This window comes from Haplochromis burtoni, unplaced genomic scaffold (genome assembly GCF_018398535.1).
Source record: "Haplochromis burtoni strain Fernald_Lab_line unplaced genomic scaffold, NCSU_Asbu1 Contig_603, whole genome shotgun sequence".
Lineage (NCBI taxonomy): Eukaryota > Metazoa > Chordata > Actinopteri > Cichliformes > Cichlidae > Haplochromis > Haplochromis burtoni.
Window position 1 is genome coordinate 131,354 of NW_024582964.1, and position 22,053 is coordinate 153,406.

General features: G+C 42.9%; 2 protein-coding genes across 6 annotated transcripts in view; one reads left to right on the top strand and one right to left on the bottom strand.

The window, feature by feature from the left end:
• Window positions 1-528: 528 nt before the first annotated feature.
• Window positions 529-11,636, bottom strand: kpnb3 (karyopherin (importin) beta 3). The gene is made up of 26 exons (XM_005948713.3): window positions 11,436-11,636; window positions 9,218-9,298; window positions 7,890-8,082; window positions 7,572-7,674; window positions 7,387-7,483; window positions 7,146-7,250; window positions 6,492-6,614; window positions 6,281-6,401; window positions 6,105-6,192; window positions 5,860-5,966; window positions 5,601-5,725; window positions 5,383-5,472; window positions 5,128-5,301; window positions 4,817-5,035; window positions 4,621-4,704; window positions 4,401-4,533; window positions 3,828-3,949; window positions 3,646-3,742; window positions 3,190-3,362; window positions 2,987-3,098; window positions 2,813-2,868; window positions 2,591-2,713; window positions 2,283-2,502; window positions 1,965-2,193; window positions 1,739-1,880; window positions 529-1,652 (listed from the first exon to the last, which is right to left on the bottom strand). The coding sequence occupies exons 1-26, from the start codon at window positions 11,511-11,513 to the stop codon at window positions 1,566-1,568; spliced, it is 3,282 nt and encodes a 1,093-aa protein (XP_005948775.1). The 5' UTR covers window positions 11,514-11,636; the 3' UTR covers window positions 529-1,565.
• A 1,794-nt stretch (window positions 11,637-13,430) lies between these two features.
• The window catches only part of LOC102309194 (semaphorin-5B), a 47,673-nt gene continuing 39,050 nt past the window's right edge, over window positions 13,431-22,053 (top strand). For 2 of the 5 annotated variants that reach the window (XM_014329732.2, XM_042214718.1), the window contains exon 1: window positions 13,431-13,574. The gene's annotated coding sequence lies outside the window, so the exon portion shown is untranslated. Of the gene's footprint in view, window positions 13,575-15,352; window positions 15,435-22,053 lie in introns of all 5 variants that reach the window. The other 3 variants (XM_014329731.2, XM_014329733.2, XM_014329734.2) reach the window with 3 other exon arrangements.

Sequence of the window (22,053 nt, forward strand, 5' to 3'; positions counted from 1 at the left end):
CCACATCGAAAGGAGCCAGCTGAGGTGGTTCAGGCATCTGACAAGGATGCCTCCTGGGCGCCTCCTGGGTGAGGTGCTCCAGGCATGTCCCAGGACACGCTGGAGAGATTACATCTCTCGGCTGGCCTGGGAACGCCTTGGTATTCCCCCGGATAAGCTGGAGGAGGTGGCTGGGGAGAGGGAGGTCTGGGCCTCTTTGCTTAGGCTGCTGCCCCCGCGACCCGGCCTCGGATAAAGCGGATGAAGATGGATGATTTTTATACAGAAACTACTTTCAGCTGTGCCACATGTTTGAACACTTTAATCCTGGCTGTAAACACTACTTTGGGTTAGAATTGAACTGAATTTCAGCTTACAGAACATGTTAATCAGGACGCCACTGGCAGAATCAACATCTTATGTGTTGCGAAATTAAAGCCAGTTTAGACAAAGCTTCAAAATATGCACGTGTAGACATGTGATGACAGTTTCCCCTGGTTGTCCAAGATGCCGAATGACTGGAAGTTGCAAGCAGAAAATGAAGACCACTTTTTCAGAATTCTCAAATGTAGTTTTATTCTTGGTAGTTTCTGGATTTCCATCACATACCTGCAGGACTGCAAAGGGTCAGAACTGTAAAGTTAAGAGTAAGGTAGTACTTAAACAAATACATTTCATTCTACACTTCATATTTCACCAACGCGCCACAGGCTTTACAGCTGTGACGAACTTCTTAGAGAGCGCCGAGTCGTTATGCTGCTACCTAAAAAGGGCCCTTAACCGTTCAAATGCTTCACTTCCTGTGAACAGCTGTCTGGAAGGCTATGGAGGAAAGCTGCTCAAGTCGATATCAACTCTCCCAGACAACGATGACGTAAATTTCCTAACGATGAATATTTTCTAGGGTTAGCCACTTAAACATGCCATTACTTTTGAAAGCTCTGAGCTGCAGTAGTCAGAGGACATTTCCCCCCAGGAAATGCTGGGGTGATGTAACGAGAAAAGAATAAAAATAAAAATACAAAAAAAATAAAATAATAATTTCACAGGAGACAGGCAGTGATTGCCCAGTGTGCATTTCCACCTCGTTCAGTTGCTCAGTCCACTAGAATTGTCCTGTCCCCACGTCCCCCCCCACTGTAGCTCCTCCTGAGCCCAACTGTCCAATGAGTTTGTGTAGGGCGACTTGGTGATTGAGTCTGGCCGCGACGAGACCGGTCACATGTCTGGGAATGGTTGGGAAAAAAATAAAAACATCCGAGTAGAAGACGTGTAACGGTGATGAGACAAAACCTTTTACTCTTATCCCACTCCCGTCAATACAGGTAAAAAGTCTTTAAAGCAGATGGCCAGAGTCCTCCTTCGTCATTCATATCCAACCTGCTCCAAGTCAGTTGAATGTAGGTGGAGTAATGTAGTTGGTAGGGGGTTGTGGTTGGGGTGAAGCCAGCATCCATATGCACTACAGATCAGAGCAGGAGGAAGAAGAGGGAGTGTTTGGAGGAGGTTCAGGAGTTCAACTTTTCTTAATGGGCTTGATTTTTAATTTTTAAAGAGAAGGGAGGTGACGGAGGCGAGGTTCAGGCTCAGGCAGTACTCAGAAGGTCCTGTATGGCTTTCTGCTGCGTCTCATTGAGTGTCGATATGCACTGTGTCCACAATCCTGCTGAGGTCTGGAAGATATGACAAGAATATGTTTAAATGCTTTGCAGATTACCCAAAGTAGATTTGAGGGCTGTGTCTACATTTCTGGGCTTACCTGCACTTGACGGATCACGTTAGCGAGCCGCTTGCTGCACGCGTCTTCGCTCTTGATAGATTCATTTGAGACGCCGTCGGCTATGATGAAGAAAATTTTAGGAAGATTTGCGTTCTCTGGTCCGAGGACAATCGGGTTGTTGCTGTGGAGAAAGGATTGAGAGGTCAGGTGTGCAGGGTGGAGGTGGTTCATAGACAGTCAGGAAAATGAAGTCTCGGTACCCCACCTCTCAATGAGGTCACAGAGGAAGTCAAAAGTGTGGACCGCCTCCTCTTTGTCCTCTTTGAGCGGTAGCCAGCTGAGCCAGTGGGGAAGGACCTCGTTAACGTTGACGCACTCTGGTCGGAACCTCATGAGCTTTCCCACAGCAGAGACGCAGTTCTCTGTAGCGTTGACGTTTTCCTTTGAGCGCGAGTCAGCTGCCTGGATGACTCTGACCAGCAGGGGGAGGGCCTCTGTGACGAAGAAGAAAGACCAGAGCACATCATGTAGGTGTCGCTAAGCAACTGAACTGCTAGCAAGTAAAGTAAAGACCAGGTCATACCTGTGCAGAAGGGGCGGTAGTTCTCGCCTCCGAACTGAGCCATGACGCCGACGCCGTAGGCAGCTGCCTGCCGGACCTCGGGGCTCGTGTCGCAGAGTGACTGGATCATCGGCCGCAAGAAATATTCTGCGTATTTGAACGAGGAGGGGCTGCAGTGCTCCACCACATCGTCAAAGATGCACAGACCCCACTGTCTGTCAGCCCAGGGCCTGTTAGGACACTGAAGACAAGTGAGACAGTTTAGTAGTATTCATTTCCAGTTTCCATGTACATATGATACTAAAAAACAGTGCTCAGCAATCACTCACTATTAGCTGGACAATGAGCTGCAGCAGCTGCTCAAACCAAGGCAGCACCTTCTCTTTGTAACTGCTGAACACCGAGTGCAGGATGTCAGATACTTTGGTCAGAATGTACACATCGTTCTCATCCTGGGAGAAGACAAACATGATGGCTTGGAGTGTCTTGCATCATCATCATCATCATCATCATCATTTTTGAAGGTTAACACGCAAAGCAAAGATATTTACCTCATCTTGTAGTGTTTCCTCTACCTGCTCATCATAATCTTCATCCTGTCTCTTAGCTGGATAACACAAGTACGTGTTAGGATTTTGTCCCAGCATTTAAAATAATCATGCCCTCATGGTATTTGTGATGTATCATTTGTCATGGGTAAAATATTTGTGTTTCTGAAGTCTCACCCTGCCTGAGCTCCTGGTTCTTAAAGTGCTCCTCCAGCTTCCCCTTCAGGATGCCGCCCAGCTCCTCGAAATGCTCGCTGTTCAGACAGCCGTCTCCCATCAGCTCTATGCACTTTAACAAACACACTTGTCAGTGCACAAAACAACATGGGAAAGAAAGGAAGGGAAAGAAAGGAAAAAAAAAAAGCCCAAAATGTAGCTACCTTGGCAAACGAATGCATGATTTCTGACAGGACATCCGAGTCTGGCTCTGTGCCGATGGCCTTGATGAGGGCGTCGCACATGAAGTGCCACATCTGGGTGAGGTATTCTGGTCCTCGAACCCGGGCACACTCAAGCAGCAGGGGCATGGACTCAGCTGCTGCCACCCGCACACGTGAGACAGTTAAGGCCAACGTCACCTGTATTTTCACTTAATCTGAACAGTGGAACCATCAGAGACGTTCATGCTGAAGTCTTTAACATCTAAACATGGAATCTGATCGTGCTGCCTCCTCCTGAATGTTTGAATCCAGCTAAACTATTTTAAAGGTTGAATGCCGCCCCCCCCGCCCCCAAAATCATGCAGCACTGAGTGCCCTGGAAGAATAGGAAATTGCTATATAAGAATCAGACCATTCAATTATACTGCAGTTCAAAATGTCATAACAAGAGGATATCATCATGAAAGTAGAACTTGAGCAGAGGAACCATGAGTTTCACCACCTGCTCGGTGTACTCAACAAAACCTTCCTTCAGCTCTTTGGCATAACACACCTGAGAAAAAGAAAGAAGAGGAAGAGTGAGTGATGACCACATCCACAGCTTCTCAGGACAGTCTTGAGTCTCATTTTCTTCTCACCAGCATCTGACAGGCAGTAGCCTTCTCCTCCAGGCCAGCTGTCTTGATTCCAAAACTCTGCTGGTCTCCCAGGTTGACAAACTCCCAGCCATCATCCTCTGATATGTTCTCCATGTCCTGGGCTTTAAAAGAAGAAAAGTGAAAGAGTTTTAAGTGAATCCTTTACATTACACATACAAGAATCACATATATAAGTCCCAGCAGGCAGCACATTACTGCAATATTAACTTATTCACTGCCAATGGCTGGCAGTGAATGAGTTAAACCCATTGACTCATTCACTGCAACTGACTGCTATAGACGTCAATGGCAGTGAATGAGTTAAATATGAACACGTGACAGTGAGCAGATATTCTTCAGAGAGATTTGTGACTATTAATCTACGGACACTGATTTGTTGCAATATGGGTAAAGGTACATGGCTGCAGCCTTTATTCACCACTGGATTGATCAGGTTTAAAGCATGCTTTGGTAACTGATCATTTGAATGCCTGCAGACTTTCATTTCAGACTTATAGAACAAACTGGACACGCATCAGAAGTCAGTGCAGGTGGCAGCTGTCTGTTACTTACTGTCAAGCAGGGCCACCTCAGGCTTGATGGAGGCAGTCTTCATCAGGGGGCCCATCACCACCGGCAGATACTGCTGGAACTCCTTCCCCAGAATCTTGCACATTCTCGCCCAGGCTGAGATCATGTAGGAGATCTAAACCGAGAACAAACCATAGCAGCTGACTGTGTGTGACCACCACCTTGAACTAGATAGTTTTAAGTTTTGTTCAAGTCGTCCTACCTGGGGATCATCATCCTCCAGATCGTTGAAGTCAGTCTGGGTCTTGAGGAGCAGCTGCATGACAGCAGATGCATCTGGCATGAACTAGAAGGGCAGAGAGAAAGATGTGCGAATATGAGGGTTAAAGCTTAATTTAAAGGGAATAACCTTGAATTAGGATCTTGGCACATGGTATGCTTTGATGGTCAAAGTATACCTTCTCCTTGCCGACAGCCAGGCCGATGAGACTGATGCACTCTATGGTCTTGCCGCGCAGCAGCCGGAGCTCCTTCTGCACGGCGTTTTCTACAATGTGTTTGAGCGAGGGCATGAACATGTCGTAATATGGCACAAACTTCTCCTCTGCGGTGTCGGCCACTGAGGCGATGGATGTCACCACCTGCTCCAGCACCAGCTTCGTGCCCTTCTGGATCAGCTGAAAGTTGAAGAAATGATTTGTATGAAACAGACCACACACACACACACCGACTTTGTGAATGCACGGTCTCCTCGAACACTTCACTGTACCTCCTGCAGCTTGGCAACCATGATGACATGAAGGTGCTGCACCAAGTTGTCCAGATAAAGGATGAGCAGCGATTTAGGACAGTCCTCTGTAAAGTTTATGAGGGCGGCGGCGGCATGGGCCTGCACCCGAGGGTTACTCTGGTCCTCCATGGTCTGCAGCAGGGCTGAGATCACCTAAAACGAATAAACAAACTGTCTTTGTAGCCATGAAGAAAATGAAAATGCTTGCACAGCTGTTTAAGTCACTTCAGATACCTTATCATGGAATTTCTTTTGGAAGGTGGGGGCAAAGTCTGTGGCCATTTGTCCAATAGCATTGCAGGCGGCATACCGCACCCTTGGGTGCTAGGAAGGAAAAAAAGAGCAAATGATTAAGAATTGGGAAATGATGCGACTAAACATTGATCAACCAACCATTAAGACAGTTAAGTAAACTGAGTGGCACTTTTGTACAACAGCTGCAGTTTCCTTACAGGGTCGGCGCAGAACAGGAGGACAAAGCTGACGATCTCTTGGAGGATGGCCTCCATCTGCTGGTGGCAACCCTCACCGATGGCCGACAGCGCCATTAGACCAGCATGGCGATACTTCCAGTCAGCTAGCAGGAAACACATAATTGACACAAATTTAAGCACTTTAGTACCAAAGCAGCTGTTAATTTTGCTGTATGAAAACAAATGGTAGCTTAATTAAAGTTAAATCAGTGCTGCAGTAATGTGCAGCTTTACTTACGATTCTGCAGCATCTGCATGATATGCTGTTTGATCATGGGAAGAATGATCTTCCCTCCCAGACCACAGGCAATTCGATCGAGCGCGCTCTCCCCAGCCACAGCGTTACTGGTGAAGCACAAGAAACATCCAGGAACTTATGGACATGCACACATCTACTGAACTTCAGAGTACTTTAAGAAGTAGGGGACGCAGATGCTGTACCGACCCTCAAAGATGGAAATATATTAGTGAATCAGGATGTACCTGTCAAAGTCTTCATCTTCCAGCTCATCAGCCATCGCCCACTCATCATCATCCTCGAGATCCACCATCATAGCCAGCATCTGAGGCACTAATAAACATAACAGACTTCTATCAAAGCTACTCCACTCATCTTATTTGGGCACATCATTATAGAGGCCGCTGAATCAAACTCTTACCACTCTGTGCTACAATGGCCGTGTGTTTTCTTAGCATGGCCGCTGCTGTCTCTGATAACGTGACGATGACTTCCAATGCCAGCTGCCGTTGCATATTTGTAAGGTTGGTATCAGCGCACAGCTGAGGAGACAGGACAATTGCACATGAAACGATGCCTCGAGTCTTGATCAGTGGTAAAGAGATATTCACCATTTAGAGGTTGCAGCTTACCCTCAGACAGAGCTGCAGTGTTTCCTCCAAGTTGGGTCTCAAGTATTTGGGTGCCGTGTCTGCAATTTCCACCAGAGACTTGAGCACAGAGTCATCTCCCTGGTAGCATGACTCATTCACTGCCTGATGGGTAAATCAAACAAACAGGTAGGTTTGTAATGCAAATATATTCAACAGGTGTGGCAAAGTTAATGCCACATTCTGTCCTGACTTCCTCTTCCACCTTTATGAGTCAAACACAAAATATGCTACTGCAATAGAAGATTTGCTACAGGATCCAAGATGCCCAATATTTCATAATGATGCTGCATTATTATAACCTGCAGGAACAAAAGCTACCAAACACTTGCATGTGTATTTGCTTTCACATGACTTCAATAACCTCTCAATGCAGAGACTGTCGTCAGAATCGATCATAACAGTATGAAAACATCATGTCACTCCAAGTAAGCAGTAGAGCATTTACTTTGAAGTTCCAGCCTCCATTTGCAGATATCCAACATTAAACTTTAATTAATAGATCTTAAATGACTGATGCTCTTAGTGCTCAGAAGCCATTACCGGTGCAAAAACATAAGTACTGACGGGTTCCGTATCTACAGTACAAAGTGATCCGATCTGAAATCACAAACACACCAATGTGTTATAGCTTACCTGCAGGATTCCCGGCAGGAGATCAGCAAAGTGTTTCAGTAGAGCTGTGTTGCTTTCATTGGACAGAACAAAAGACGCTGCAGCCCGAGCTGCCAGGGTACGAATCTGTGAGATTAATTTAAATAAATAAAAGCAGCTAAGAAAGGGAACTGAGAGGCGTGTGATATGAAAGAAAGATCCACACAAAGTTAAATGACATCACGTTTCAGCTACCAGGCCACGCCCCATCCTAAAACCTTACCTGTGGGTTTGCCTGGTCCTGCATGCACTGAACAAGCATGCGCTTGATAACCTCCATATAATGCTGCTGCTGGTTGCCAAAGATTCCTGGAAAGTTCCTAGAAAGATATCATTGGAAGACATCAGTCAGCCATCAGTGCATCCGCCTGAGTAAGAGTTTGAATTCATCATGCAACAGGAGCTCACCAGAATATGTGCAAGGCAGCTTCTCGGAGGCCGACATTCTCAGCGTTGACAGAATCAAACAGAAACTTGAGCACCTCTGGCCACTGGTTATTCCCATCGTCATCTACATTAAACAAAAACACCAAACGTTCCTCAGTAATTTCCACTTTGAATGTTATTTGATCAACATCTGAGAATTTCATTAATGACCCATGAGAATGTTTGCCCATTATTCCTGCATAACATGGGAAATACTGAGTCATGGCTTATCCACAGCGTTTTATCAACAGCCACCAGAAGAGAGTGAGAGAGAAAAAAATAAATAAATATAAAAATCACCGATCAGGTTCCGGGACAGCTCAGCTGCAATGTCGCAGATCTTCTTGCGGATGGTTGGGGAAGTCTCTTGTTGGATGCCCGTCAGCAGCTCTGTCTTGATGGCTGTCTGCATCTCCACGGTCAGGCCTGGGTAGATCTCCTCAAAAGAGGAAGACAGCAGCCGCCGCAGCAGCACTGCTGCCATCTGTTTGACCTGTGGGGGCAAAAAAATTATTAAATACAATGCTGCTTTCAACATGACGTCATACCTAAACAGTCATGTCAGACACCCATACACAAGTGTTCCTTTTTCAGTTTAGTTGGGCAGTTGGCTTACTGGACCAGCTAGTTTGATAGTTTATGCTCTCTCATTAACAAGTGTTGTGAAACAAATCGTTTCCTTCTGCAAAAACATGTTACCCGTTTGGTAAACCAAAACCTTTAGAGTGAGTGGTCATTAAGGGGAATAAAAATAAAAAATAAAAACAAAACCAGACCGAGTGTCTTAGAATGGCAGAGTCACTCTCCCTGGGCCAAGCACCTCTCTGCCTGCTCCCATTTCAAGCCTCTAAAAATATCAGCCTTGAGGTAAAGTAAAACAGAGGAAGCATGAGGGCCCAAGCAGCTGGTGGATTCAGAGTAAACATGACTGCCTGAATGCCAGAACTGTGACTCACAACAAGCCGTAGTCAGGCAGCGCCGAGGCCTCACATGTGATAGCCGGACAACATACTTGAAATGCCAGCAATGTTGCATCTTTTAGAGATAAAAGGTATTGCAGGCTTCAGTGTCACGCATTGCATCACTCTTTCCCATGTGTACTGCCGTCTGAATGGGTAATAATTACGACAGATAGACATATATAAGAATATTTGGATTTAATATTTCACCATCCTTTTATTAGATTCTGACAGAGGCTGGAGCATCCCTGATTACTTTGGATGATGTTTTTCCAAGTTATTGTGTGTATTAAAACCCACTCAGTACATTATTCATATAGGGCAAAAATGCACATAATCCATTTATTTAGCATGTAATGTCTCATATTAACTGTGACACAGCACCCGAAAAACCCACGGAGATGTGAACGAGTGAAAAACAAATTTCATACACAACATTTGTTGACAACTTAAGATTTTAAAGGTGAAAGCATTACGTCAACTTTGTCTGACCTTTGGCCTAAATGGTCCGTTTTTGGGTGTGTCAAGACTTCATTGAGCACAATACAACAGATCATAAATGTCTCAGATGGGCTCTTAAGTGGCCAAGTTTTTGCAGTTCCCCTGCTTCAGGCTGAAAAAAAATTCACCATGTCATGCCACAGATATGTTCACAATCCGTGTACAAACCTCCTCTGCAGCAGACGCATCTCTGACAGCTTGTAGCAAGAATGTGATCTTATTCTGGCCTGGAATATTGTCGTAGGTCTCCTGAAAAGAAAATGAAAGCACCGCGGTTAGGATCAGACAGGCCATGCACAACATGAATTTCTACTGCTAATACAGCATCATGTTCCCTTTACTGCAGTTACAAAGAACCCCCCCCCCAAAAAAAATAAATAACAAAACAAAACACTCAAGCTTAAACAGATGCTGTGGTCAAAATAATAAGGACTGTCCAGTGAGGTCATTTCAGGGATTACCTGAAATATAAAGGCAGGACTGAATATTCACTTTTCCCATTTTTACTGAGGGTTAAGCTACAGAAGCATGAATATTTTCTCCTTATAAAAATGGCAAAAAAAAAAAAAAAAAACCACCCACAGGAAAATACATAGACATCTGTCAGGTAAGGTAACACTCTGCCTCAACTCACATTGTGTTTCTTTGCATAATCACACCCCAAATGTCCAGTTCTGAGCCAGGAAAAACCCTGTACATCACTGATGTTTGCTATAAAGACAATCAGTATTTTAATGAGCAGTAAAAGTGTGACATTTGCGCAAGTGTACCGAATATGGCTATAAACTGAACATGAGCCCTAATGGGCTCATACACAAGAGCCACCCATTTATTTTACCACTGTTATGCTGGTTTACCCAAGTTAAATGAGACTCCACAGGGATACAGTGAAACCTCTGGTGTGCGCTCTGGTAAAAGTCACTATGTGCATGTAGTTTCAGCATCCCCATCATGTGGAAGGATCGAATACAAACTCTTAACACAACTGCACGGGAGAGCCACCTTCAATGATTCCCAAACTGACAAAATGAGACAGGGAGGAGCACAGATGTGCCAACGGCTGGGCTAAAATCAAATCCCAAACAATTAGAATCAGAATGACCAAGCGCTCAGGTTGAGCAACCCTTGAATTACCTGAAAATCAATCTGCAAAGTCCACTCCTCTTATAACCTGACTTGAACTACTGCACTAATCCATTTGTCCACCTAAAGCCTAAATGAGTTTGGTTGCCACACAAATTCAAATGTACTTCATGGCTTCTCACAATACCACCACTTGGATGAACTAGTGATGGGATTAACTACAAAAAAAATAATATAAAATAAAGGGTGACTAACTGTATCTTTCAACTGTTAAAATGTGAGTTTAGGTCCCATACAGGTGGATCAATTCCTATTATGCGAGTAAAAGAGAACGGGAGGAGTTCCTATAAAGGATGAATTCCAGTGAGCTTAGCATCCCGGCAGACAGTCTGAGTTTATCAAAGAAAAACGCTGACTGGTAGAGAGAGGCGGTGTGTGATAAGATTCAACCACCTCATCCAAAAGTCGGGGTGCCGGAGAGGGAGGGGGACGCTGGTAACAATGCTCTGCGGCGACAAGAGGCTAATAATGGTGGTTGTGAGGGGGGGAGAGTGAATAGACGAGCTAGACACAGCCTAAACAAATCCTCTGAGAGAAACTAATCCGAGGAGACGAGCCTAGCTACTGACGTGTCTGAAACTGAGATGATCAACTTCACACGGCTGCTAGTTTAAAACTGTCTGGTTAAGACTTGACTTTTAGTTAACACGACCGGAGGCCATTGCATAAGTACTCGCCCCTTTGAATGAACTACCTCACCATCTACAGCCTATCCCTTTGATGGTTTGTTTATCACCGCAGCAGTAACTCAGCATATGTGCCACATTCAGTCTCAATATTCCGCTTTAATATTTTAGCAAGCCAATGTGCTGAACCCTAGCGTGCTAGCTAACAAACCTAGCAGCACTGTGGGTAGCTCATTAGCTTGCTGCTACTTCCTGTACTCTACAGGCGCCACTGTCAGCTGGAGGTTTGGAGGCTGGTTCCGACAAACGGGTCCGTTCACTTTTTACCGAACAGCCTGAGCTTTGCCGAGACACGTACGACTACATGGTGTCACGACAGCGCTGGTATCTGTGACATCGAAATTATGTCCACGTATAACTACGCAACATGGTGGTAGTTAGCGTTAGCTGACTAGTACTCGGCTTCACAGCGCACGTGGGCTACCGAGCTTGACGTGAGAGGCTGCGCGCGGCCAGGCTGGACAGCTAAGTGGTTAGCTTCTGCTAACTTGGCCACACGACTTCCAGCATTCGCCGAACTTGTCAGCCACTAAAAACTGTTTTTTTCCTCGTCTTACCTCTGCCTGTTTCCTGACGTTGTTGTCAGGGCTCATCAAGTTACCCAGCAAGAGGTAGAACTGCTGCTGTTCCGCCATTGCAGTGAGATCCAAAAAGAGCAGCCGGGTGGAGGAGCGGCGAAATGAACCCGGCAGACCCTGCCTCGGTCACACAATGCTGCTAGCGTCTTATTGGCTAGCTTTATCGACCTTACTCAGGGGTCATTGGATCGAAGACCTTAGGCATGCGCTCGCCATTGGCTGGCACGCACTCTCTGTGTCTATTGGTTGAAATCGACACAGGGAACGTGAATGCGTTGTTTCTATTAGCTACCGGTGAATTACTAAAGCGCGGGAGTTTATTGCGTCATGGCTGAGAAAATAGAAACAATCAGAGCAACAGTTCATCAACACGTTATCACAGCTAAAAAAGCAAACAGGTTTACTCAGTTGGATATACTAAAAACTGCGATTAGATAGGACTGAACGATGAATCAATTCCACCTTTATTTTCTAAATAACAAGATTGAAGTAGAGCTTTGAGTGAAGACTTTAGAAATGGCATGATTTGGTAATTTTACAAAAGAAATTAAACTTAATGCTTTCTCAGTCACTGCATATTGTTAGAATTAACCATATGAAGCCAAATGCATCATAGTTCATACAGGAGTTTTTGAGACCTGTGATTTTTTTCTTCTTCATGAAAGCCTAAATAAATTGCACAACAATGCCAGATGCAGATTATAACTCATAAATGCAAAGTAATATTTAATTCATTTTTTTATTAGTCAGAAGGTTCAAGGAACAGTCCAGTTTTTTTTAAATACCATAAATAAATAAATACTTTTCTGGCAATTATTTTATGGTTCAGGCTTTATTTATTACGTTGTAATTTCAGGGAAAAAGTGCTATAATATGATGATGATGATTAGTATTATATGCAGATCATAAAGAATGAGAAGAAGAAGAGGCAGAAAAACAATACACTTGTTGCCCTATTAGATTTGTAGCTGATTTGTCGTTGTTTAGTTTTTTGTTCTGTCATGTTTCCCAACATTCATTCATTCATTCATTTAGTTATGTCATATGCTCACATGCTTTTTTATGTTGAACATCTACCATTACAAGTCCAAAAGCATTCACATCTTGCAAGTAGAAATAGGTAAGAAAGAAATAATTCTAGATTTAAAGCCAAACTATGGTTGAAAATTGCATTTTTATATTTATAGTGTATACAGAAGAAACACCTGAATACAGATTGCAAGGTAAATTGTCTCATTTTTTTAATCTTACATTAACTGTATTATATGTTGAACTTGTTCTATTTCTGACTGAGTTTTTATGTGTTTATGTTTTCAAATCAAATCAAATCACTTTTATTGTCACATCACATGTGCAGGTACACTGGTATAGCACATGTGAGTGAAATTCTTGTGTACAAGCTTCACAAGCAACAGAGGCGTGCAAAATACAATACCATAACTTAAGAACAAACAAAATATAAGAATGGGTAAATCTGAGGATTATAACAATAAATAATGTTCTCCCGCTAGGTGGCAGCCAAGCTTTGCTCAGTGGTTTCTTGATTGTATTTTTCTTTTTCTCAATGAGCTCATCCATGTGCCAGTAATAAGTGGCACATGCCTTCTATCAAGAAAAAGAAGGCAACCCTTGAAAAATCCATAGCCAATACTAATTTTAGCACAACCTTCCTGACTAAGTGGATCCACTTTTTTTGTAAAGTTTTTAAAGTTTCTTTAAAAAGCGAGGTTTGTCTTACTGGAGAAAATGTTCTGCAATACAGTGTCACAGACTCACACTGGCTATCGGCTCTGGGAAGTCATAATGACTCAATACGGGCCTGAGACTGACTTTTATAAAAAACAAAAAAGCAACATAACTTCTTGTTTTCTTTCTCTTTTTGTTTTCCGTCATGCATAAAGACGCCTGTCAAATCACACTTATTGCGGTATTAAACGTTGAAACCACTCAGTTTATCACACAGCGCCCCTAGTGGTCTGAGCCTGCCTCGCCCTGCCATCACAGGGCTGCAGCAGAGTGCACAGCTGTGGACGGCGGGTCTGCAGCGAGTCCTGCATCTGTCTCTGAGCCCGCATAACTTCACTCACCGTGAATCCTGTGATGACCCAAAGGTGAGAGGTAAGCTCGCGCTTCCATTAACATTGTTTTCTTTTTTTGTTCCATTTTTAAACTTTATTTCATAGACAAGCTCGTGGAATTCATCAGCCCGTCTGTGGTTAATGCGTTGAACGAATTAGCGCCGAACTCCATTTACAAATGTAAAATTTGTATTGCCTGGAAAGCTGGAAAGCATATTTCAGTTTAAAACCGTGAAGTATCCTTTAGTTGGAGTTCCCCCTCAAATTCGGCTCTAATATTTTCTTATTTAAATCACATGTTGGAAGCAATAAGTACTAAAGCTTTGAAGTTGACAGTTTGATGAAATTATTTGTTCTGTAAGTCAGAACTTCTTAACACTGCATCACGTGCTGTGAATGCATTTTAATATCTTTAGAAAGATTAGGACGCGAGTAAAATTAGACAGTGTCGTCGGTGCAGGATTTATTTGTAACCGGTTAACCAAACTTTAGAAGTAGACTACATTCCTGGTGGACTGATGTGCAACGGTAAAGCTACAGTCTGCAAGTGGATAACATGATGGATTGGCTTCACATCAGCCCGTAATTTTCCTCCAGGTGTTCAGTCAGTATACACCTCGGACTGTGAACCTGGTGCCTGTAGATGATATAGTGAGTGAATATTTTCCTTTTAGGACACTGACAAATGGGTTTTGCTTCAGAGTGTATCCAGCCTTCTGAAAGTAGTTGATTTGTGCAAAAGTACCCGCCAAACAAACTGCAGACAACTGCAAACCACTGCAAAAATACATTAAAACAACTTTTGTAGCACCGTCTTGGGAGGAGAGCACACCATGACTTCCGTCTTGTCTGCACTATTGCTGTTGTTGTTGTTGTTGCTGTCATTGAAGATGGGGCAGAAACATAAGGTGGTTATTGTATTGTTATTGTTATAAGGTCAGGTTATAGGACTGCTTTTTTTTTTAAAAATTTGCACAATATCTCTAAAACTTCTGTTTCAGAGTGATGCTGAAAAACTTGTTCATGTGCCTGATTCTGCCAATGGTTTCTTCCTGTTAAAATGGAGTTTTTGCTTCCCACTGTCACCAAGTGTTTGCTCCTAGGGGGTTGTCTGATTGTTGGGGTTTTCTCTGTATTATTGTAGGGTCTTTACCTTACAATACAAAGCACCTTGAGGCAACTGTTGTTGTGATTTGGAGCTATGAATAAAACTGAATTGAACTGAATTGAAGAGATCCATGTGATAGAAGAAGGAAAAAAGGCCGAGAACTTAACAGATATTTCCTTCAGACAGACTGTTCAGACTCTAAGTTTACCATACTTTAACTGGTAAACATGAACGTGCTGCTATCATTATTATGATTATTCCTCGGTTAAATGTGCGACTGACAGCAGGCAGCGGAGTCAAACGTGTCAAATCTATGACAAGCTTTACAGTTAGACTGTGCAGGAAGTATTAAATGTGTTTATTGCTTTATAATACTCAATTAAATAAGTTTTAGTTGCAATTAATTTTTCTTTCTGCCTCAGCACTAAATAGAGACAGGGCTTCTCAGAGCCCTGACTATATGCAACAGCCCTTCTGCTGCTAATGTATAACCCCTGAAATGGAAGTGGCATTCAGTCATTAAACTGGATTCCTGAATGTGTTACCCACAGACCTCCACAGTGTCATGAGGTTGGGCTGGAGTGGAAAAAGAGCAAATGAGCAAGTTTATTCCCGAGGCCCTGATGGACAGACTGAGACTGTGTCTGTGTGCCTAACCTTTATTTATTTAAATAGGTACAAATCTCTGCATTTTGTGCCTTGCATTGTAGGACAATGGTGGTAATTATGAGGAAGAGCAGAAAGCTTTCTGGAAATGAAAAGCAGCGACCTTCGGATGGCATGTGAATTTTGGTAAGAGATTTCGTGCCGCTGTGTGAGATGCTTACCCTCCCGAAGTTTACCCGATAAATAGCAAAAAAAAAAAGTTTGCAGCTGCTAAAACCATCTCTCATTTTTGCATTTCTATTTCTGCACAAGTAAATAAACAAGATATGAAGAGTAAACATGATATTTTAAAAGCTGCCAGACTCTAGTTTTGACAAAACAAGACCAGCTGCATGCTATAGGTTGGACCCAAACATGACTTATGCTAATCTACATGTTTGAGATCTGATTTTAGCAAATTTCCCAGAATGTTGCTCAGTGACTCACCGTAAGTGTCTGTGGGCTTCTTCTCTAACCTCTAAACTGGACCTAGCCCCTGTTCCTTCTTGTGTGTGTGTGTCTTTTTTTATAGCTCCAGTAGAAAGGTAAACCTCAGTGACTGCAGGGTTTTCGAAAATCAACACAGCCAGTGTTTAAAGCGGAACGAACTGAATGTTTGAAGTGTTTAACATCAATATTTCTTTGTGACACGCAGACGTGCTTCACAGTGGAGCCCTATGTGCTGGACAAGGAGTCCATTGAAGGCGGTGACGTGGGTGGTGGTGGCGCTGGTTTTGGGGGTTAAGAGTTGTTGGGTTACCACTGTAGCCCTCCTCTGCAGCTGGTCTGTGATTAATGGAGCCCATTGGGGATTGGCTGGTGTGTTTGGATTATTGATTGTGACAATATTAGAGTGTTGATATTGTGATATTCAGTGCTAATATTTGCTAATAAGTTTGGAGGAAATGTGATCATAGGCAAATTTAGTTTTGCTCCGTGATAGATTTCTTATCAACAAAATGGTCAATAAGTTGATTTTGAACATAACTCGCAGTTTAATTGACACTGAAAATAATGCTTTCTAATACCTCAGACAAGCTGCGGGACAGATGTCAGTGTGCATGACTGGAAAATAAGTTTGCTAGTTCAAGTCTGAGCTGCTGAAGTTGATTTTACTAAATGTAACCAACGCCAAGATCTAATTTCCATGAGTTCATCTACAAGTGCCACAAGTCACATAAACACAGGAGTGGATAATGAGTGCATAAAAGCAAATTGATTCAGAAACACAAGTTAAAAAAAGTTGTGTAATATTTAAACAAAAACTTACATTTTCTGAGATTAACTTCGCAAATTCACAAGGAAAAAAAGTCCTGGAGCTGCCCTGATATTAATGTGGTGCAAAAATGTAATATTGTCTAATATTATGAAGTTAAAATATGATAAAATAATACAAAATCAATTTGTAAGAAGAGAATCTGAAAATATTCTGAGATTAAAAACACAAAAACATGGAAAAAATTGATTTTTTATTTTGTTATCGAATCATTTTGCTTGACTTCACAAGCGCAGATGACGCCTCTAAAAGGGGACGTCAGAAAGACTTTGACATGATGATGCCAGAATTTCCAAATATGGGATAAATAAAGTACTTCTAAACTTATGAGCGCATATTTATCCAACAGTAAACAGAGTGGCACTTATATCCTACTCAGTTTGAGCATTCAAAGTCTCATTCACCCAAGCTTTTATCGAACATTCACACACGCACACACACACTCAGATGGATGCATCTAGGGCAGGGGTAGGCAACTCCAGGCCTCAAGTGCCGGTGTCCTGCATGTTTTAGATATCACCCTGTGTCAACATACCTGAATCAAATCATTAGTTCATTCCCAGGCCTCTGGAGAACTTCAAGACATGTTGAGGAGGTAATTTAGCCGTTTGAATCAGCTGTGTTGGATCAAGGACACATCTAAAACCTGCAGGACACCGGCACTCAAGGCCTGGAGTTGCCTACCCCTGATCTAGGGCAACTTGAGGTTCAGTATCTTGCCCAATGAAGCAATGGGAATCAGTCCACTGACTTTTGCTCGGTCAACCTGAGCTGTTGAAGTTTTTGCTGACATAAAATAGCCTTACACATTCATTATTAAGAATAAGCATATTCTGAATGGCATAGCATTTAAAAATTGTATTTAAGGTGACTTACATATGCAACGATTTCAAATTAACAACAGGTTAAATAATTAAATGTTCATCAAAGAGGGTAAAAAGCGAGCAAATATGTGCAAAAATGTTCAAATGTACCACATACTAAACTTTAATATAGCAAATACACTGAGACTAAGATGCTTTTAAAGAATGCTGGGAATCCCAAGCCACTGAAGGCGCTTTGAACCATTATATTCAAGGTGATACAGAAGTTCATATTCACTTGTTTAGCTGACAGTTTGTTGGCTGTCTTTTAGCCCCCACCCAAAGCCCACTGTCCTCTATAATGTTCCGAGCTGGTTGTTTTTCACCGGTGCTGCTTCGGCTTGCGCTGAGGGCTCCCCTGCCGCCTCACCGTGCCTGCAATCTTTCAGCCTCAGCGCTGACAGGAGGGGCAGCAAAAACACAGCCGGAGGAGGTCATCCTGAAGTTTGCACAGGAGCGAGCCATTCATCCTCTCAGGGGGTGGGGTGGTGGTGGTGGTGGTAGTGGTGGGGGGTTTGGTTCTCCGCTGTGGTGAGACTGAGGCTGGGAGAGATGAATATCCTGCCCTGTTAAAGTTGGGGATGAGACTGGACAGTGTTATTTGTCTCTTAGGCTCCGCCGGGCCCACGAGAAGCTAAACGAGCCTGTCGTTTTTCAGTGTGTTTGATTTATCGGTGCCATTAATTTCTGAACAGGAGGTCACCCCTTCGCCTTATCAGATTGGCAGCCACTTGTACAGCCGCGCCTGGCTGCTGTTTCTTTCAACAGTGTGAGGAGCTGTCATATTTCCTGCTTGCTGGCTTGATAGAGCGTCCGCACAGAGCTGGTAAAGCACTGCGCAGATATGATGGTGTGCATCCATAGGAGAGCTATTTGATCTTGGTCCGTCATACAGCCCGCTGATCAGGCTCATTACAGCCAGAAGATTTCTGTATTTATCATTTTAACGACAGAAACAGTATTTGCGATCATTTATGCCTTTTTGCATTCCATTTATTAGTCCTTAAATTTCATGATGCACTTAGATATGCCCAGAATTTTTATGGTGGGTGGGTTTCGGCCTTTCGTGTACTCAGCAGTGGTCAGTGGCAGCACGGTGCAAGCTGTCCATAGCATGCCAGCAGCTGTGTTCGCTTGCTTAAGCAAATATCACACATGTATAAGGAAGCAAAAAACCTTTCAGGAATGACAGAAAGAATGTGATTATGCTTCTAAGTTTGAAGGAACCTGGACGGGCGAAGATCATAAAGCACACAGCGGTGGAGAGTGGAACATCAAAGATATTAGATGTAAATTAATACAACAGAAAGATTGGACTGCATTGCCATTTCTAAGGTTGTAATTTAAAGACGCCGCGTGTTGAATTGGAAAATGTATATCTTATTTCCTGCACTGGATGTAGATTTCTGCATTTTTATTCAAACAAATACCCTTACCTCTTTTTATTTTTTTGAGTATTTCCCAGTAAAGACACAAGCAAATACACACACACACACACACACACACACACACACACACACACACACACACACACGCAGCATACTAATTTTCCCCATTCAAAAATGCCATTAAAATGCCGGGATCTCTCAAATATATTGAGTCTCATATCACCGAGAAGCCTCAGTCTCTCCAGATGCAACATATTTACAATTCTTCCCATCCAAAGCTCAAATGTGAGTGCCGAGTCTTTTTTTTCCACCCGACTGCCATACTATTAACTTTCTTGCAATTGCCATTCCAAAGTGGATTGCACTATGTTCATACTTATTAACACACATCAAATCACTGGTCACCCCAAGGATAGCTGTAAATGCGTCTGGTTCCCAGCTCTTTCCAAATGCTTCAGAGTAACAGTAAAAATGCTCTTCCAATAACTACATGACCAGAAAGAATGAGTCAAATTACCAGTGGTGGATTTGCATTGATGACAGACAGGTGGAATATCAGGGGAGAGAGTGTGTAGCTGATAGTCTATGGCAGGGGTGTCGAACTCCAGGCCTCGAGGGCCGGTGTCCTGCAGGTTTTAGATCTCACCCTGGGTCAACACACCTGAATGACATGATTAGTTAATTACCAGCCCTCTGGAGAACTTCAAGACATGTTGAGGAGGTAATTTAGCCATTTAAATCAGCTGTGATGGATCAAGGACACATCTAAAACCTGCAGGACACTGGCCGTCGTGGCTGGAGTTCAACACCTGTGGTCTATGGTAATGTAATAAATTGTATAAGCCTGTATCTCGTATTAAGTGAACAGTTATGTATACTCTCCGGTAGGGCAGGGCAATATGGCCAAAAATATTTATCATGATATATATTTAAAAATTTGTGATAACAAGATAAGTGACGTACATGACCTTTCCAGTAATGAGATCATATCCTGTAAAATAAGATAAGATAAGATAAGATAACCTTTATTAGTCCCACACGTGGGAAATTTGTTTTGTCACAGCAGGAAGTGGACAGTGCAAAAGTTATGAGGCAAAAATTAGGATACAATAAGAATAAATACAGTACACAACTGTACAGAATAGAATAAAATACTATATACAGTAGAATAAAATAAAATAAATATACAATAAGATAAAAATAGAATACAAATACAAATGCTATATACAACTGAGTAAGAATACAACGATGACAGAAAGGATTATTGCACTTAGTATTATTGCATATGTATGGATGTGTGTGCTTGATCAGTTAAAGTTTTTATTATGGAGTCTGACAGCAGTGGGGAGGAAAGACCTGCGAAATCTCTCCGTCCCACACCGTGGGTGCCGCAGTCTCCCACTGAAGGAGCTGCTCAGTGCTGTCACAGTCTGCTGCATGGGGTGGGAGTGCATCACTACATGCATCATTACATTAGTTAGTTCCTCCCAGCGTTTACTACTTTTGTCATTAGAGATGCAGTAGGGCTGGGCGATATGACCCAAAATTCATATCTCGATATTCTTTAGCTGGATGGCGATATACGATATATATCTCGATATTTTTAAAGCCATAAAGTAAGAACAAAAAGAGAGTTCTTAGTCAAAGCTGTGTCCCAAATCTCACACAGGCACTTTTATTAACATACAGCATAGATGTACAAGAAAAAATTACTCAGAAATAAATGATCAGCATTTATTAAATAATAATGCTCCATAAATAAAATAAAACAATGTTGTTTTTGTGCATAACAAAAAGCTCACAATTGTGCAGTCAAAATGTAAACTAACAGACGCTGAGCATAATAACAAGCAGCTGCTCTGTTCCCAGGTTCTACTGCGTGGCTGACAGCCTGGAGTTTGAAATCCTCTTTGTAACTGTGTCTCTTACAGGTGCCATTTATGGTCCTTATACACACAGTAAGGTAATATGACGTTGAAGCAGAGTACGTATCACTCCGCGAGGCTCCTCGGTAGCTATAATGCTCCAACAGTCCTTTAAGCAGTGCAGCTTTCGTAGCTTACCAAAGTCGTACCAAAACACTTTTTGAAAGGTTTCTGAGCGCTGTGTACCACATAAAATCGGTTTGTGGTCAGTAAGCACAACCAGAATTCATACATAAGGCACACTGTCGACTTTTTGAGAAAATGAAAGGATTTTAGGCGTCAACGCGTTAGCCCGGTTAGCTTGTTAACACGTTGACGCCGTTCAGCCCCATGCACGGGGCGATGCGCGGTAACTCGTTAACAGATATTTGCCCCGTTAATGTAGTTGTGGCGTTAACGTCACGCTGACAGCACTAAAATAGTAATCTCCAAATGTTTTCTTTTTACCGACCAGCTCCTCTGTGATAGCTGCCGTGTCCATCTTGTCGTTGCCTGCAGGTGAAGCGATGGGGGCGGAGGAGCTGTGTTCAGTGAAGGAGAGAGGCGAGGCAGAGGCGAGGTGTAGAGACACAGTGGACGAAAGAGAGGAAAACTTGCGGCTCCACAAGTATAGTTATAACGTAACGTAGACTATATCGATATAAACTATATTGTCACATCTCATATCTCGTATAAAACTGTGTCGATATATTTAAAAACTCGATATATTGCCCAGTCCTAGCGTGCAGCTATTTAAAGCTATGCTGATTGTTTGTTGAGTCAGCTTCTTTAGTCTCACCACTGTGCTACCTGAAGCGGACGTTTCTTCACGTGCTTTAACAGCTTTGTTGTACTCCAACAAGTGCTTCTGGTTGAAATGATGAAATAGGTTTGTGGTGTTTCCTTTACCCCGCTTTCATGTTCTACAAAATTTTTGCTTTGGTGGGTGTCTGACGGATGAAAACCAAAGCAGTTCCACACCACTGAAGTTGCAGCACTTTTACAAACCAATTTTGGTGCATCTGATTCATTCGACAATCCGCTTTTGCCCTTCTCATTCTCCATCGCCGCCATACCTGTTCGCCATGTGCATATAAGCGTATGAAAACAAAGGCACTGCGCATGCACGTTTTACCCATATTCTATCGTGATATTTCATTTTCTTATCGTTGCCTAACATTATACCGGTATTACCGTGAAAGGTATAATATGGCCCAGCCCTAATCTCCGGACATTCCTCCCACCCCTCATTGCTTACTTCCATGTTCATTTGATCTGCCAAAGGCATGTGTAATTACCAGGTATCCACTAGTGATACTCTGGTATTGATCTGAT